Source organism: Staurois parvus, unplaced genomic scaffold, assembly GCF_062004578.1.
Source record: "Staurois parvus isolate SC_StPar_1 unplaced genomic scaffold, SC_StPar_1.0 ptg001291l, whole genome shotgun sequence".
Lineage (NCBI taxonomy): Eukaryota > Metazoa > Chordata > Amphibia > Anura > Ranidae > Staurois > Staurois parvus.
The window spans coordinates 626,593-642,982 of NW_028319087.1; the positions used below are offsets into that span (position 1 = coordinate 626,593).

The 16,390-nt window shown below is 42.2% G+C and overlaps 1 protein-coding gene across 4 annotated transcripts in view; it reads right to left on the minus strand.

Moving 5' to 3' along the window:
• The window catches only part of IFT56 (intraflagellar transport 56), a 555,685-nt gene that overhangs the window by 319,120 nt on the left and 220,175 nt on the right, over positions 1-16,390 (minus strand). For all 4 annotated transcript variants that reach the window (XM_089660945.1, XM_089660944.1, XM_089660942.1 and 1 more), the window contains 2 exons: positions 11,690-11,764; positions 4,074-4,176 (listed from right to left, as the gene is read on the minus strand). In XM_089660945.1, coding sequence (XP_089517071.1) covers positions 4,074-4,176; positions 11,690-11,764 — 178 coding nt within the window. The remainder of the gene's footprint in view (positions 1-4,073; positions 4,177-11,689; positions 11,765-16,390) is intronic.

Below are 16,390 nucleotides of genomic sequence, written 5' to 3' on the forward strand. Positions count from 1 at the left end.
CTGGCCAAGCATGTCTCCAGATCTAAAGCCTATTGAGCATCTGTAGGCAGGGGTGTATTTACCACAAGACAAACAAGGCATTTGCCTAGGGCGGCATTTTTTAGGGGGGCAGCAGCATTTTTCATGGGGGCAGAAGGGACACACTCAGCATGGGGACCAGGTGGGATCTGAGAGAGGCTGTGAACTGCTTGATGGTGTATGCAGACCCTTGTACCTGGGGATGTCCGGAGCTGTGAAGATGAGTGTCTTGTGTCTTGCTGGGGTGGGGGGGTTGCCAGTGTATGGGGGGGCGGTGGTAGTGGAAGGCTCTCTTGGGTGGGGGTGGGGGGGATGCTGTTGGTCAAGGTAAGGCTCTCTTCGTGGGGGAGGGGGGTGTTGGTCGGTGTCCGTAGGGAGAGCAGCCAATTTTTGTGTTGCCTAGGGCAACACGAAACCTAAATAAACCACTGTCTGTAGGGCATCCTCAAATGGAAGGTGGAGGAGCGCAAGGTCTCTTACATCCACCAGCTCCGTGATGTCATCATAGAAGAGGACTCCAGTGGCAACCCTTGAAGCTGTGGTGAACTCCATGCCCAAGAGGGTTAAGGCAGTGCTGGAAAATAATGGTGGCCACACAAAATATTGACACTTTGAGCAGAATTTGGACATTTTCACTTAGTGGTGTACTCAGTTTTGTTGCCAGCGGTTTAGACATTAATGGCTGTGTGTTGAGTTATTTTGAGGGGACAGCAAATTTACACCGTTATACAAGCTGTACACTCACTACTTTACATTGTAGCAAAAGTGTAATTTCTTCAGTGTTGTCACATGAAAAGATATAATAAAATATTTACAAAAATGAAGGGGTGTACTCACTTCTGTGAGAAACTGTACATACCCAAAAAAATAAAGTGTGCACTTTCAGCCCATATCGATTATATAACTATAGCTTGAATATGTTTTGGTAAATATCTGAAAAAAAATAAAATTATATGGCCCTAACTGGATTTATAATTTAAGTGGGAGGGGCACCTTTCTGCATTTTTGGTGGGAATGCCCTGTTCTCTGACCTTTCTGGGTGGAGGTTCGCAACTTAACTGTTAAAGTGACCAACTATCAGATAGTGGATGACCCACTTCCTATGTGATTTCATGACACATATAAACGTTTGCTACTGCTTCATCTCCAAAATTAGAATATTGTGAAAAGGTGCAATATTCTAGGCTCAAACTGTCCCACTCTAATCAGCTAATTAAGCCATAACACCTGCAAAGGGTTCCTGAGCCTTTAAATGGTCTCTCAGTCTGGTTCAGTAGGAATCACAATCATGGGAAACACTGCTGACCTGACAGTTGTGCAGAAAACCATCATTGACACCCTCCATAAGGAGGGAAAGCCTCAAAAGGTAATTGCAAAAGAAGTTGGATGTTCCCAAAGTGCTGTATCAAAGCACATTAATAGAAAGTTATGTGGAAGGGAAAAGTGTGGAAGAAAAAGGTGCACAAGCAGCAGGGATGACCGCAGCCTGGAGAGGATTGTCAGGAAAAGGCCATTCAAAAGTGTTGGGGACTTTCACAAGGAGTGGACTGAGGCTGGAGTCAGTGCATCAAGAGCCACCAAACACAGACGGATCCGGGACATGGGCTTCAAATGTCGTATTCCTCATGTCAAGCCACTCCTGAACAACAAACAACGTCAGAAGCGTCTTACCTGAGCTAAAGAAAAACAGACCTGGTCTGTTGCTCAGTGGTCCAAAGTCCTCTTCTCTGATGAGAGCAACTTTTGCATCTCATTTGGAAACCAAGGACCCAGAGTATGGAGGAAGAATGAAGAGGCACACACTGCAAGATGCTTGAAGTCCAGTGTGAAGTTTCCACAGTCTGTGTTGATTTGGGGAGCCATGTCATCTGCTGGTGTTGGTCCACTGAGCATGATTAAGTTCAGGGTCAACGCAGCCGTCTACAAGGAGATTTTGGAGCACTTCACGCTTCCTTCCGCAGACGAGCTTTATGGAGATGCAGACTTCATTTTCTAGCAGGACTTGGCACCTGCCCACACTGCCAAAAGCACCAAAACTTGGTTCAATGACCATGGGATTATTGTGCTTGATTGGCCAGCAAACTCGCCTGACCTGAACCCCATAGAGAATCTATGGGGCATTGCCAACAGAAAGATGAGCGATATGAGACCGAACAATGCAGAAGAGCTGAAGACCGCTATTAAAGCATCCTGGTCTTCCATAACACCTCAGCAGTGCCACAGGCTGATAGCTTCCATGCCACGCCGCATTGAGGCAGTAATTACTGCAAAAGGGGCCCAAACCAAGTACTGAGTACATATGCATGCTTATACTTTTCAGAGGTCCGATATTGTTCTATATACAATCCTTGTTTTATTGATTGCATGTAATATTCTAATTTTCTGAGATTGTGGATGTGGGGTTTTCATGAGCTGTAAGCCATAATCATCACAATTATGACAAATCACGGCTTGAACTATCTTGCTTTGCATGTAATAAGTCTATCTCATATATTAGTTTCATCTTTTAAGTTGCATTACTGAAATAAATGAACTTTTGCACGATATTCTAATTTTTCGAATTTCACCTGTAATGGAAGCTGAGGAATGGAGGCATCAGTGTACAGATAATTATTCTAAGTACTATAATACTTGGGCTTTATGGTTAAATGTCATCTCCTCTGACATGCAAAAACAATGAATGCAGTGATTGGATATGTTTATTCAGACAAGTGTTGCTCCTATGCTCCTACTGCTTTTTACTAGGCTAGAATGTACACTGTATTTTTTATTTAGTTGCTGGCTTTTCTTGGGAATTGATGATGCTCACTTGCTCTCTCCTTTTTTTTTTCTCCCTTGCTCAGTCAGGGTATCTCACATATTTTAAGACTGATCCTGTAATTCTAGATGTGCTCTACGCATTGTATTATCAATCAGTTGCTGCTATGTACCTTTTCATTTGCATTGCATGTCTTTTACATGGTATATGTATATTGGATGCCTTAGAATTCTTATGCTGAGAATATCTGTACTGTCTTATTTCTTTGTAAAAGTGAAAATAAAGATTTTACAAAAAAGGAGGGGGAAGTCAAAACTACACCCTATTTATTTCACCTATGCAGGTTGCGGTTGATGCTTTTTTCTGGTGCATTTTGCAGTGTGATTTGCATTTTTCCATTTTTTTTATTGTGTTTTTGATGAGTTTTGTGTTTTTGGGATGTGTTAATGTTGCTACAGGGAGGTGTCTGTTGTCATGCAGGAAACACACCAAAAATGCATGCACATGCAATTTGCATGCACTTTTAATGCACTTTTTCTGAAGGCTATGGAAGCAAAAATGCAACCTGTTGCAAGCAAAAAAGTCCCTGACCCTTTCCAAAAAATGCAACCACTGAAAATGCACAGATGTGAACTAGACCCATAGGAAATTATTCTAAATAGACTGCAAAGCGTTTCTGCAAAAAGGAAAAAGAGGGGAAACCACATAGATGTGAACCTAGCCTAACTAGGGAAAACTGGGTGGGACACTGCAGGCCCCACATAGCGATCTGCTGATTATTAACTCCTTGGCACCAGGAGTACGCATATATTCGGCCCTCTTGGTGGGTGGGCCTTAACGCCGAGAGCCTGCATATATGTGTACCAAAATGTAAACAAAGCTATGCTAAGAGTGTGGTCCTGGAACAATTACTGGCGCCTAACGTAAAGCTTTTCGAGCAGAAAATCACAGCAGTCACATGATCATAAACCCCGCCTCCGGCATCAGAAACCCTTTAATAGGTCGGAAGGTGTTAAGGGGTTAATGACTCGTAAAATGCAGAGTGCAGTGTGCAGCAAACACTGTACAGTAGCTTTACTACTGATTCTCTTTTTAAATCAGCATATAAGTGGTAGTGTTCAAATCAACCCCTATGTCTGTGTAGTCCCTTGTATCCTAGGCTGTACATAGGATTTTGCCTTCTGTCAAAGCCAAAATTAAACCCCATGTCAAAATTAAACTATTCTTCTTTCTCCGATGACCAAAAGGTACTCAAATATTCTCTAATTTTGTATACATTTTTGAAGATCAGAATTACCTTGTCGGAGGTAGTAAATCACCAAATTTAAACGAGCCTCAGGGATAACATCTACCAGGGGTGGCAGTACCTGCAAAGCCCCTTCACCAGCTCGGAACACCACCTATGAATATACATGATTATTAGCATATGATTATGATTAGCATACAAATAAGGGTAAAGTCACACTTAATACCTTTTAAAGCTGAACTTCAGATACATAGTAAATATAGCACCATACCTTCCTTCACTCTGCTCTGTGGCATCTTCTGCCCTACTGCTTTGTAGCATCATCACAGGGCTCAAAAAAAAAATTTGTGGCAGCGGCAGCCCAGAAGAGGGGTCTGCAGGGCAAACTATGCAATTTCCTAAACATCATAAGGATGACCTGCAGTACTAAATATCCCAAGCACTGCCTGCCTACACACTCAGTATGCACAGTTGTCAACAGTCACGGATTGGCCAGAACAGTCACAGTAATATGACAGCTGTCCCGGCCTGACCTTGTCCTGGGCTGCATCCCAAAAATGCAGATCATGGACAGTCACAATCAGTGCTGTGGGTGCCTGGCAAAGATTGTGTCACTCACATGGGGACACTCAGGGAAAAGATCAGCTTTTCTGTCAGGTGGCAGGAGAGACAGAAAAAAAAACCCAGTCATTGTTTCCCGGGGACAGAGATCTCTCCCCTTACCTCCTGCCCAAGCAGCAAGTATGCATACTGGAGAAGAAAAGTGCTGAGTTAAGCTGCCGATAAACTGGTATAGAGAAATCTCAGTAGTACATTCGAGAATGCCAGCAGAGACTTGATGAATATTATTTGAATGCACAGTTGTGCTCAAATATTTGCATACCCTTGAAGAATTGGTACAGTATAAACCATTTTCAAAGAAAACATGAGTGAGTAGGTAAAACACATTTCTTTAATTTCTTATTGGATTCAAATTCAACTGTAGAGTGGCTTGATGATATTAAGGTCAGGAGACTGTGATTGCCACTCCAGAACCTTCACCTTTTTCTGCTGTAGCCACTGGAGGGTCAACTTAGCCTTGTGCTTATGGTCATTTTCATGCTGTCATTTTCAATGTCCTAGAGCATCCCATGCACAGCTTTCATGCAGAAGAATGCAAATTGTCTCTCAATATTTTCTGATAACATGCTGCAAGCACATAATGTTATCATGATTTATACTACTTTTAACATAGTTAATCTGGTTGAAAAAAAGACACACGTCCATCCAGTTCAGCCAACAAAAAAAAAAAACAAATAAACATGCAACACACAATAGGAAATCTCCATATACTCTATCCAATACCCACAGCTGATCCAGAGGGCAGCAAAACCACAATAAAATATGATCCAAATTGCTCCAGTGGGGGAAAAATAATTCTTCCTGGTCCGCCAAGTGGCAATATATATCGGATATGGCAATTGATAAGAAGGTTCCCATGTTACAAACAGTTCTGAGGAAAAGGGTTCAGCTCCCGAAACGCGTCAGCTTATCCGCATCATTAGACACAGTTTGCATTGTGACTGTATTTGTGGATCACCTTTACTGCCTATAATCACGTTGGTTTGTGAGTACACATCTTTTTATTTAATAAATTACGTGTTATACCACGGTAATGCACGATGAGAGTGCTCCCTTGTTTGTTTTTATTTACCAGTGGTCAGATTTCCCGATCTTACAAGGGCAGCACCTCTTCGGTTGGCATTTTGACAATTCCTTAGTTTGCATGAAGATTGGAACGCTGGTTTCGTTTGTTTTTCTCTTGGAGAGCCATTGGAAATGGTACTATTTGTACTAAAATAAAAAATGCGCAAAACATGACAATTAATTAAAGTGTTTGTTCACCAATGTTAGAAGTCTGCCAAGCAAAATGGGTTTTGGAGTTGGAAGCTTTGGTGCACGAAAAAGAACTATGATTTTATTGGTATTGCTGAATACTGGCTTCATTATTCACATGACTGGGGTATTAATATTCCTGACTATGCTCTCTTTCAGAGAGACAGGGTAAAACAGAAAGGTGGTGGTTTCTGTCTCTATGTAAGAAGTGATCTCAAAGTGAGTGTGAAAGAAGACCTAGTTGATGGAGAGTGTGATGAGGCTGAAGCATTATGGGTGGAACTGCACATGGGTGTGCATACTACAAAAATGTAATAACTGGAGTTTGTTATAGGCCACTCAATGTTAACCCCTTAACGCCAGCCGCACACAAATGTGCGGCCTCCCGAAGTCTGGGCTTGGACGCCGAGTGGCCGCACATTTGCGTTCATGTAAGAAAAAAACATATGTGCTGAGAGCGCGCGCACTGCGTGCTCCCAGCACACATGTCCGGTACTCACGGAAAGGTCCCAGTCTGCTCTTTCGATTGGGACCTTTCCCGATCATGTGTCCGCCGTAACGACACATCACAGCGGTCACATGATCCCTAAACCACGCCCCTCCCGGCGTCTGAAACTCTTAAAGGGCCGGGAGGCGCGGGCGGGAAGGGGTTAATGAGGAGGTGGAGATCCTGCTCCTTGGACAGATAGAAAGGGCTGTAAGGGCTGGGACAGTGATAATAATGGGGGATTTTAACAAATTAAAAAATAGCAGAGCATATATATACATACCTTATAGCTAAAGTGCTAAAAAATAAATGTATACAGCAAATATAACGCCATCAATTAAACAGCGCAAAAAGTCCACCATAAATAGTGTTATGAACTGTACCAAAAAATTGTCTTGTAACACGATTATAACTTTTTTCCCTTTAACTGTTCCAACAGTGCCATTACTCTAGTAAGTTTTCGGGTAGTTCTTCTGGCATTGGTGAACAAACACTTTAATTCATTGTCACATTTTGCACATGTATTTTGCATATTTTTTTTTAGTACAAATAGTACCATTTCCAATGGTTGTTTGTAACATGGGAACCTTCTTATCGCCTGCCATAACCTTTCCCCCATTCCACTCACCATTGGGGACTGATCCCTGTCTGACCCATCTCCCCCATTATAATCGAATTCACCCTCCCCCCCAATCCTAGTTTACATACTTTTCCAGCCTTCTCATAAACTTGCACTACTTTGGAATTCACAGGCTGCATAGGAATCGAGGTTCTCAGTAAAGGTACGATTTCCAGTGCTGGCAGCATGTCATTAGGATTGCCATCCGCCAGCAGGTCCAGCATTTCACTGCGTGGGTAGTTGCAGCTCTGGGAATTTGTGCGGGTCCCACAACGACATAATCCGCACAGGTATGAACCTAGCCTTAGATGATGATGACTTAAATTGATTAGAAATCACTACATGTATGGCCTCAGTTTTAGACTCACACTCCACTGCTTTGCAAGTCTAAGGGTCCAAGAAGACTGGCCTTAAAAAAAAATGCCATTTCCTTGACAGAGAAAGCACTCATATAGTGCGTTGTTGTACAGGCATTTTGGAACGTTTAGTGTCTTTTTCTGCCAGAAAACCCATCTCAAAGATGCAAACCAGAAGGGTTTTTCCAGCCTCTAAACACTGAGCTTAAAATATGCATCTAAATGTTATCATGCGCATGGACACATAGTATAACATTGAGCTACTTCTACAAACACAAAACTCCTATAGAAGCATAGACCTTAAAGGTGGCCATACTATGTGTACAGTGAAGGAAATAAGTATTTGATCCCCTGCTGATTTTGAATGTTTGCCCACTCACAAAGAAATGATCAGTCTAAAAATCTAATGGTAGGTGTATTGTAACACTGAGAGACAGAATAGCAACAAAAAATTCAAAAGAAATGCATGTCTAACAAATTATGCACTGATTTGCATGTTCATGAGGGAAATAAGTATTTGATCCCCTATCAGTCAGCAGGATGTCTGGCTACCAGGTGTCTTTCATACAGGTAACAAGCTGAGATTAGAAGCAGTCTCTAAAAGGGAGTGCTGCTAATCTCATTCTCTTACCTGTATAAAAGACACCTGTCCACAGGAGCAATCAAACAATCAGATTCCAAACTCTCCACCATGGCAAAGACCAAAGAGCTGTCCAAGGATGTCAAGGACAAGACTGTAGATCTACACAAGGCTGGACTGGGCTACAAAACTATCGCCAAGCAGCTTGGTGAGAAGGTGACAACAGTTGGTGCAATCATTCGCAAATGGAAGAAACACAAAACAACTGTCAGTCTCCCTAGGTCTGGTGCACCATGCAAGATCTCACCTCGTGAAGTGTCAATGATCATGAGAACAGTGAGGAATCATCCCAGAACTACACGTGAGGATCTTGTCAATGATCTCCAGGCAGCTGGGACCACAGTCACCAAGAAAATAATTGGTAACACACTATGCCGACAAGGATTGAAATCCTACAGTGCCCGCAAGGTCCCTCTGCTCAAGAAAGCACATGTTCAGGCCCATCTGAAGTTTGTCACTGAACATCTGAATGATGCAGAAGAGGACTGGTTGAAAGTGTTGTGGTCAGATGAGACCAAAATCGAGCTCTTTGGCATCAACCTAACTCGCCGTGTTTGGAGGAGGAGGAATACTGCCTATGACCCCAAGAACACCATCCCAACTGTCAAACATGGTGGTGGAAACATTCTGCTTCGGGGGTGTTTTTCTGCTAAGGGGACAGGACAACTGCACCGCATCAAAAAGGATGATGGATGGGGCAATGTACCATCAAATCTTGGGTGAGATTCTTCTTCCCTCAGCCTGGGCATTGAAAATGGGTCGTGGATGGGTGTTCCAGCATAACAATGACCCAAAACACACGGCCAAGGCAACAAAGGAGTGGCTCAAGAAGAAGCACATTAAGGTCCTGGAGTGGCCTAGCCAGTCTCCAGACCTTAATCCGATTGAAAATCTGTGGAGGGAGCTAAAAGTTTGAGTTGCCAAACATCAGCCACCAAACCTTAATGACTTGGAGAGGATCTGCTAAGAGGAGTGGGTCAAAATCCCTCCTGAGATGTGTGAACACCTGGTGGCCAACTGCAGGAAAAAGCCCGAGCTCTGTGATTGCCAACAAGGGATTTGCCACCAAGTACTAAGTCATGTTTTGTGAAGGGGATCAAATACTTATTTCCCTCATGAACATGCAAATCAGTGCATAATTTGTTGGACATGCATTTCTTTTGACTTTTTTGTTGCTATTCTGTCTCTCAGTGTTACAATACACCGGCCATTCGATTTTTAGACTGATCATTTCTTTGTGAGTGGCCAAACATTCAAAATCAGCAGGGGATCAAATACTTATTTCCTTCATTGCATAGCCACCTTTAGACTTACTCTCCACCAAAACTAGGCACAGATGAACAGGACTGTTCAGGAATAGGCAGAGCAGAGCAAAGAGAGGCATTATGAAAGCATAGGCTTCCAATACTTCAGCAGTGCTGACGTGAGGGTGTCATCACTCTGCTTGGTGATCAGCTCTTCACTAAAGTTAGGCACACAGAAAGCGGTTAGGATGACTGGTCACCTCAACAAAAGTCTGCATACTAGGAACCTGCTGTGGCAACTTTTGAAGAGGCACTAGAAGTTAACCTCCCTAGCAGTCTGATTATGTCCATATTTCTGTGCTCAAAGCGGTAAATTTTTTTGCATGGAAATATGTATTTTTTTATTGTAGGCCTGTAATTTTTAGGAATAACTCACTGAAATCTGTCCGAACAAGAGTCTAGTACACATCCCGGGTATGTTACAATTTAAAACACGAAATCATAAATTATAATTTAATAAATAATCATAAAAAATAATATAATAATAATAAATTTAATTCAATAATATAATCAAACCAAAAACACTGAAATTTGAAATATAGCGCCAAGTTTGCACATCACTGAGCAAAGTCGCAATATCGTTTTCAGTGTCTGATGACGAATTTCCCCACGAATCATTATCACTCAATTCTGTAAGTGGTTCTAATTTACTATCGCTGTTCTCTAGTTGGTCTAAAACCACTTTTGACCTAAAGGGACGCTTTTTGGACGCCATGGACATTTCTCAATTTCCAGGCAGAAAGAACAGTAAAAATGCAGGCAGGGCACAGGACAATGCACTCGGGACAAAATGTATGTGAAATGGTTTGATACAGTAATGTTTTACTATGTGATTTTAGTGTATTTAGTGAATGTCACTTTTTGTCATTTTCAAATTTCCCGCCAGATGACAGATGCCGGCATCCGCCGGAGGACATTGCTGGGGACGCTGCAGGAGGGACATCGCGGGAGCGCAGGACAAGGTAAGACAAGAACAGATCCTGGAGCAGCGCCGCATGGTAAGCCCGAGTGTAGCTCGGGGTTACCACTTTTGGTACTGAAACTTTATGTCAAGGTCCTACCTTTTCCCTGAGGTTATGTTACTCCATGTGCTGGTGTCCATCTTGGATTCTGCTGTGCATGATGGGAATCCTTTTATGCCTTCAGGTTTCTGTGGTCCATCCCCCAGAGGGGTGTGGCTGATGACATATAAGCCTGTGGCCCGCACATGCTCTTTGCACTTGTGTCTTTGTGTTGCTATTACTCTGTTCTGACTCTCGTGACTCTCCTGGTATCTGATTCGGCTTGTGACTTGACTATTCTTTGTATTCTCCTTTGATCTGACCCTCTGTTGTTGACCCCGGCTTGTCTGACTACTCTTTTGTCTCTTCCACCAGCTACACGCCATTGGCGGCGGCCATTACCGCAGCTGAGGTGTCTCGGGGGCCGCGACCTGGTTCCTGGCTGCGTCAAGTCCATCCCCACCATCAGGGGCCCTGGTGAAGGGCAGCCTGGGACTTAGACTCCACGCCCTGAGGGACTTCGGTCTGTGGGTGGTGGTTGTCGTCAGCCAGTGCGTTACATTGTTAGGCCTGCCTGTCCGTTCCTCAGCTCCTGCCCTGACACTTTACCCCAAGCTACACTCTGGAATACCGCCAGGGAGGCTACTGTTACAGCCTAGAGAGAAAAGGAGGAATATTCTGTATAAGGTAATCTTATCACTATTAAAATATATGTAAAAAGATGCAGCGCTATGTAAAATTTAAACTAATTATACATTATAATACAACTCCCACTGAAATTAATTCACCACTCCGTAGTTTAAACACAACTTACTAAATGTGTACTCCACAAAAAAATATTAACATGAACCTTTCATGTACCAAAAGCACAAACCTTGTTGGTACTACAAACCCCCTCCCTCTCTTTATTAAATCCAAAAACAAAAATGACAATAGTGGATTAAAATGTTGTATAATTACTAAAGTCCCAAACTGCAAAATCTTCTTGTAAAAAAAAAAGTGACCACACTCGTGCTCCTTGCAAATAAAAAGGAAGCAGCCTGTGGAACGCATCCTATGCTCCATACACAGGAAATGACACAGCAAAAGTAACGCAATAAGCCCCGCCCAATGTGTTTAGTCAATTGGACATCCTGATGGCGTTCGAATGATGAAACGCACTGAGCAAGGCTTACTTGTATTATTGTACAATATTAGTTTAAAATTTACATAGTGCTGCACCATTTTACATTTAACTTGATATTCGGGGAATATTGTGTTGTCTAGCCGCATGATAAAATCAGGAGGACATTGCATGGGATTAGTTCCTATAAACCTATCACTGTGTTTATGCATTATCTCCCATCAACTCTGAGTTCAGCTTTACGTAAACAAAATTAACTTACAAGGTTGTGCTTAATCAACTCCTTGGCAAATTCAAATGAAGACGAAGTATTATCCATTAAACTTTTCAGTTCTGCCTGTAAACAGAAGCATTGGAATCAAGGTAAGTATCTATGCATGTTATATTCTCCACAACTAAGACAAAAAGTATGATTTGTATGGATAGCACAATTTTTTACATGGATGTTTGGCATGTTACTTGACATTTGTTTAATCTTTGGAGCTTTACCATTAGAATCACGGGAAATCACAGCAAAGCAATTTCCACAATGCATCCTTCCAGAAATTCCCAAATTAATATGTATATATGCATGTGTGAAGCTTGATGTTGCAGAACACTGGGCTTAAAGTACTGCATATTTAAATCCATTTTTTTTCCATTTTGGACAGTTCATTTTCGCTAGAGCTGTAAGGGGTTAACACCACCATCAGCTTTTTTTGCCATCTGTGTTTTTTTTTTTAATTAGGTGGATTTTCTTTTAATTCCTGTACTGCAGAAGTAAGAGGATCCTTTGCCAATATGAGGGATAGCTCTCGTTAGACAGTTAAAGCAGTAGTAAATCGCCACAAAAAAAAAAAAAAAATTGTGGTTATTCCACAATATTCTATATTCTAGTATGCACCGCATATTAGCATATTATGACAGACTGAACTGCAAACGGAGTCCTCCACGACAGCATTGTCACAGCTCTCCCCAGTGCTTCCATTTCCACCAGGTCATTCTTGTGGGTTCTGCTCACACACGGGCAACATCATCAGCTTTTTTGAATATCTCCTAAACTGTGCACATTTAAGAGATATTCATTTTACTTATAAGTAAGCCTGGTTGTAAGTTTACCTTTAGGCACCAAATAAAAAACTGAGTTTACCACCGCTTTGAGGGAAAAGGGTTGGTCCTGACCTAAAAGATCAAAACTGACAGTAAATCTGCCATGAGAACAATTAAGGTTTTTAGCATTCCCAGCAGCCCTCTGCATGTACTATATACAGCTATGGAGAAAACTAAAGGAAACGACACCGGCACATTCTGTTAGATGCAGTTGTTACAATTCACTGGTAATTCAAAATACCATACATGTATCAGACTGGCACTATCTCATGTGAACCTGGGCCAGAGAAATGTTCTGTCATAAGCATGTGCTTTTTTCCCTTCAGCTCTAGTATTCGAAGTGTGAAAACTATAGGATTGTGAAAACTTTGCGTGGAGAAAAGGTGGGCAATGTAGGTGGAGGGGAAGGTGACGAGAAACGGGGGTAAGGTTGAAGAGGGTGAAAAGTGGTGGGTGTATAAAGGTAGGGGAAGAGAAAGGTAAAGAGAGATTAGGAAAGGGAAGGGGGTAATTTGGGTCCTACCTACCGCTCTTGAGAGATCCTCCTCCACTGTCTTTAAAGGAGTTGAGTATCTTCCAGTACCAGGTAGTGAACTGTATCCAGGCTCAATGTGTGGCTCTGCATTTGTTGTGTGTGTTATCCCCCAAAGACGTCTGTTGCACCAGACGAAATGTGCCTAGGGCGAGGCCAGTGGCATATTATGTTGTATACCCGCTGCTGATCCCTGATGTGGTGTGTTTTGCCTGTGTTACGCTGTAACTTTTGTGAGTATATTTGCTTTTAATATATGATGTACTTTTAGCATACTAGTCTATGGTCCTTTGTTTTTCCTACTCTGCGGTGCTTCTTTGGATAACCAGTGCAGGACTGTGGGGGCGGTGGAGTTAGTGGTACCCTGAGTGGTAGCCCCCAGTTGGATGATTTCTGCACTGTGGATCTCTTATCATTTGGAGATCATTACCGTTTGGTAAGGGAACTGGCACACTAGTTTGGGAGGTGGTTTGGGATTCTTACATGTGGATTCTCATCATTTTCAAGATTTCAAGTTTGGACTTACACATTTTCTAATTTGAAGTTTACCCCTTTTGTTATGCAAGTTAATTATTATGCGATTGTTATTTCACCATTTATGTGATGCCCATTGTTTATTAAAATTTAATATAAATTAATTTAAAAAAAAACTCTGTATTGATCACTATAGAGATATTGGTTTTGCACACCCTTCAAGTTAATTATTAAGCTTTATTTGTACCACATTACATGCATCTTTTTATTAAGCTTATTAGGCTTTATTTGTACCGCATTACATGCATCTTTTTATTTTTTATTTCTGTTTTGCTTAAACAAACCTGGTTTCACCCCTCCCCTGTGCAGTCTTGCTCTATCAGAAGCTGGTTGGCACATGAACCAGCCATGCCATGGTTGGAAAGTCTTGGGAGCAGGGAGGAACCAGAAGTGATGTTACTCCTGGAAACAGAAACCAAAAGTGATGTCACATACAGCCAGCTGGGGGAAGTAGATGGACAATAGGAGTAGGAGGTTTCTGAGAAAGGGGTATACCTAATAGGGCATATCCAGCAAAGCTTTGCCAGTGTTCACTCACCTGTTGGTGCCAGCCTATAACTAGGGTCTATGAATACCAGTCTGTGCCCTGTACTGTACAATAGTTTACCACTCCAAAAGTGCATAATTTCCCAGTTTTGTGCCAGTGTTAACACAGAAAGGAATACTATTCAAGAAACTTGTATCAGTCCAATACAGGGTAAACTTCCCTTACCTGTTTATGTCGCTGGTCCCTATTTAGGGTCTAGGATTTGCCCATCACAGTGGGCATACCCCAGAGAGGTCTTCAGGGTCTGGGTTTCATAGGGATGGACCATGGCCCTGGAACTATACAGCACCATGCAGCTAACTACTGTGAGCACCCAAGCAAGATCCAGTGCCTGAAGCAACATTACAGGCTGTGCCCAAAGCGTGTACTATACAATTAAGAAAATGTTGTTTAAAAAGTGGTGGAAAATAGGAGAAAAAGAAAGAAAAAATAATTGGTTTAAAAGCTGATAGCAAAATATTTACTGATTTCATCAAAAACAATCACCAACCAGTCAAGAACTCATGTTTTTTAAACTCCTATTTTTCAAATCCTGTTTTGTTCATAATCCCAGTGAGAAAACTACTGTGCTGCTCACTGCGTAGCCTTTCCCAAGATGGCTGTCTTCACATAGAGTGCTGTGCAGAACAAAGCATTGAAAGTCTGTACAAAAAAAAAAGATCAACAGCAGGGAGAGCAGTGGCTTTTTTTTGGCAACACTTTGCAGAATTCAGTCACTCTTTTAGGCCCCCTGGGGGTAAGAAGCTACAAGGACGCTACTTATTTCTTGGTGTTCACTTTTAATGTTTACGATCAATACATTTCACTTTAACCACTTACCCTCCTGAGGATTTACCCCCCTTCCTGACCAGGCTATTTTTTGCATTACGACGCTGCGTTACTTTAACTGACAATTGCGCGGTTATGCAACGCTGCACCAAAATTAAATTTAAGTCTTTTTTCTCCCACAAATTGAGCTCTCTTTCAATGGTATTTGATTACCTGTGTGTTTTTATTTTTTGCGCTATAAAAAAAAAAAAGAGCAACAATCTTGAGAAAAAAAAACAATATTTTTGAAGTTTTGCTATTATAAATGTCCAGTAAAAAAAATTTAAAAAAATCAAATTTCATCATAAATTTAGGCCAAATGCTACATGTCTTTGCTAAGAAAAATCCCAATACGTGTAAATTAATTGGTTTCCATGAAAGTTATAGCATTTACAAATGGCGGTATATATTGGGATTTTTTTTTTATTTTTACTAGTAATGGCAGCGATCAGCAACTTATAGCGGGACTGTGGTGGGCATTCTGACACTGGGGGGAACTAACTTGGTGTCACTGACATCCCCAGTGACACCAATACAGTGATCAGTGCTAAAAAAAAGCACTGACACTGTATTAATGGCACTGGGCAGGAAGGGGTTAACATGAGGGGTGATCAAAGAGTTAACTGTGTGCAGGGAGTGTTTTACTGGGGGGCAGTGTCTGTGTGCTTCACTGTAAGCACACTGCTTTGGATGGCTGTTCTGTGCACAGCCATCCAATGCAGTGTGCCCAAGCTGACAGGAAGGACAACTGTTAGTAAACAAAACAGCTCACTGCCCCATCGGAGGTCCTCGGAAAATCACCGGGTGCTGGCAAGTAATCACCGGCCGGGACCCGGTGATTGTCAACCGTGGCCGCGAATGGTGGTGTGCGCCCCTACCCGGAAATGCTAAATCACGTGTATATACGTGATTTTGTGCACCCCGAGGAAGTCACGAGACCACGTGACGTAACGCGTAGGTACACCGACACACAGCTTCCGGTACGAGTGATGCACTTCCGGTGGAGGACGCCATCTTAGCACACCTAGTACACCCAGGAAATGCCACATGGATGCAGCATACCCATACACAGAGGGAGGAAGGGACTGCATGTTCATGTGAGTGTACTTTTTTCATTTTTAATAAAAAGACTGCATTAAATGCTACACTATGGAGGATCTTTTTTATTACTCACTGGTATTGTGAGTAAAACACCCCACAGAGCACCTGATTAAGGGCAGAGGAGGAAGTATTGGAGGAGGAACAGGAGATCGTTGGTAATCCTTGGCTTTCCGGAGAGTGATCAGCCGGTGATGTAAAGGATCCAGAGTGATCCTGAATGCTTGTTTGGCCCTTTGGAGTCAAGTATAGGAGGTGAGGAGGCACTGCAGCTGGAGTGGATTTAAAGTGCGCAGGCACTTGCAGGAAGCTATCACTTATCACATATTGCATGGTTTTGACAACACTTAATATTT